Source organism: Silene latifolia, chromosome 11, assembly GCF_048544455.1.
Source record: "Silene latifolia isolate original U9 population chromosome 11, ASM4854445v1, whole genome shotgun sequence".
NCBI lineage: Eukaryota > Viridiplantae > Streptophyta > Magnoliopsida > Caryophyllales > Caryophyllaceae > Silene > Silene latifolia.
The window spans coordinates 122939161-122940266 of record NC_133536.1 but is presented as its reverse complement, the minus strand read 5'-3'; the positions used below and the strand labels follow the sequence as shown (position 1 = coordinate 122940266).

At 41.0% G+C, this 1106-nt stretch overlaps 1 protein-coding gene across 1 annotated transcript; it reads left to right on the top strand.

The window, feature by feature from the left end:
* The first annotated feature begins 376 nt into the window (after window positions 1-376).
* On the top strand, window positions 377-850 carry LOC141613925 (uncharacterized). The gene has a single exon (XM_074432666.1). The coding sequence runs from the start codon at window positions 377-379 to the stop codon at window positions 848-850; it is 474 nt and encodes a 157-aa protein (XP_074288767.1).
* Window positions 851-1106: the final 256 nt, after the last annotated feature.

Genomic DNA, 1106 nt, shown 5'->3' with positions numbered 1-1106 from the left:
GGACACCAGCCCCAACAGGTGGATAGTGGAAAAGACCCCCCTGACAATCCTCCTAATGTATAGCATAGGTTTTTGGAATGTCCGGGGTCTCAATGACCTGAATAAGCAGAAGGTGGTAAAGTGGTTTTTGCACAATCAGGGGGTGGGTTTGTTTGGGTTACTTGAAACTAAACTTAAACCTAGTTCATTACTTAATAGGAACACCTCTATTTGTGATGGTTGGAGTATTTCCACCAACTGCAGTTGGCATAAGGGAGGAAGGATTTGGATCTTTTGGAAACCCAATTGTTTTGATGTTCAATTCTTATCTTATAGTGCACAGCATATCCATATGAGGGTTATATCAAAATCAAATAATAAGAGTTTTTTGTTAACAATGATCTATGCTTTCAATGGACTGACTGATAGGATTGCCTTATGGAGTGTATTGAAGGATATCTCTATTCACTGTGTTGAGCCATGGCTGTGGCTTGGGGACTTTAATGCTGTGTTATCTCCTATTGAGAGATTGGGGGGTAATACTACTGATGCTGAAATGCAACACTTCCAGGACTGTGTCTCAATTTGTGGTATGGAGGATATTCCTGCTACAGGGGCTCTCTTTACTTGGTCTAATAAGCAAGAACCATCTGAGAGAGTCTATAGTAGGTTAGATAGAGCTATGGGTAATCAGGAATGGTTGGATGCCTATGGTGACAGTGTTGCTCATTTCCATCCTGAGGGGCTCTTTGATCATTGCCCTTGTACTGTCATGGATAGGAATGTTGAGCTTGGAGGTAGGAAGAACTTTAAGTACTTCAATATGTGGGGCTCTGCAGCTTCTTTTAAAACTATAGTAGCTGATGTATGAAATCAAAGGGTAAGGGGTACTAAAATGTTTGTGGTTGTGAGGAAATTAAAGGCTCTGAAACATGCCTTGAAGCTTTTGAACAAAACTTGTTTTACTGATATTGAGAATAATACTCACATTGCCAGTATTGCCTTGGAGAATCTTCAGAAGGAGCTTGTCCTTCACCCTGGTGATGTGGAGTTAATGCAACAGGAGATGGACTTGGCCAAAGATTTGAGGGAAATGATTGTGGCTAGAGACAGTTTTTTGGTCCAAA

Excerpts from the sequence above, each read along its gene's own strand:
- LOC141613925 (XM_074432666.1), top strand. The coding sequence starts at position 377 with ATGATCTATGCTTTCAATGGACTGACTGATAGGATTGCCTTATGGAGT.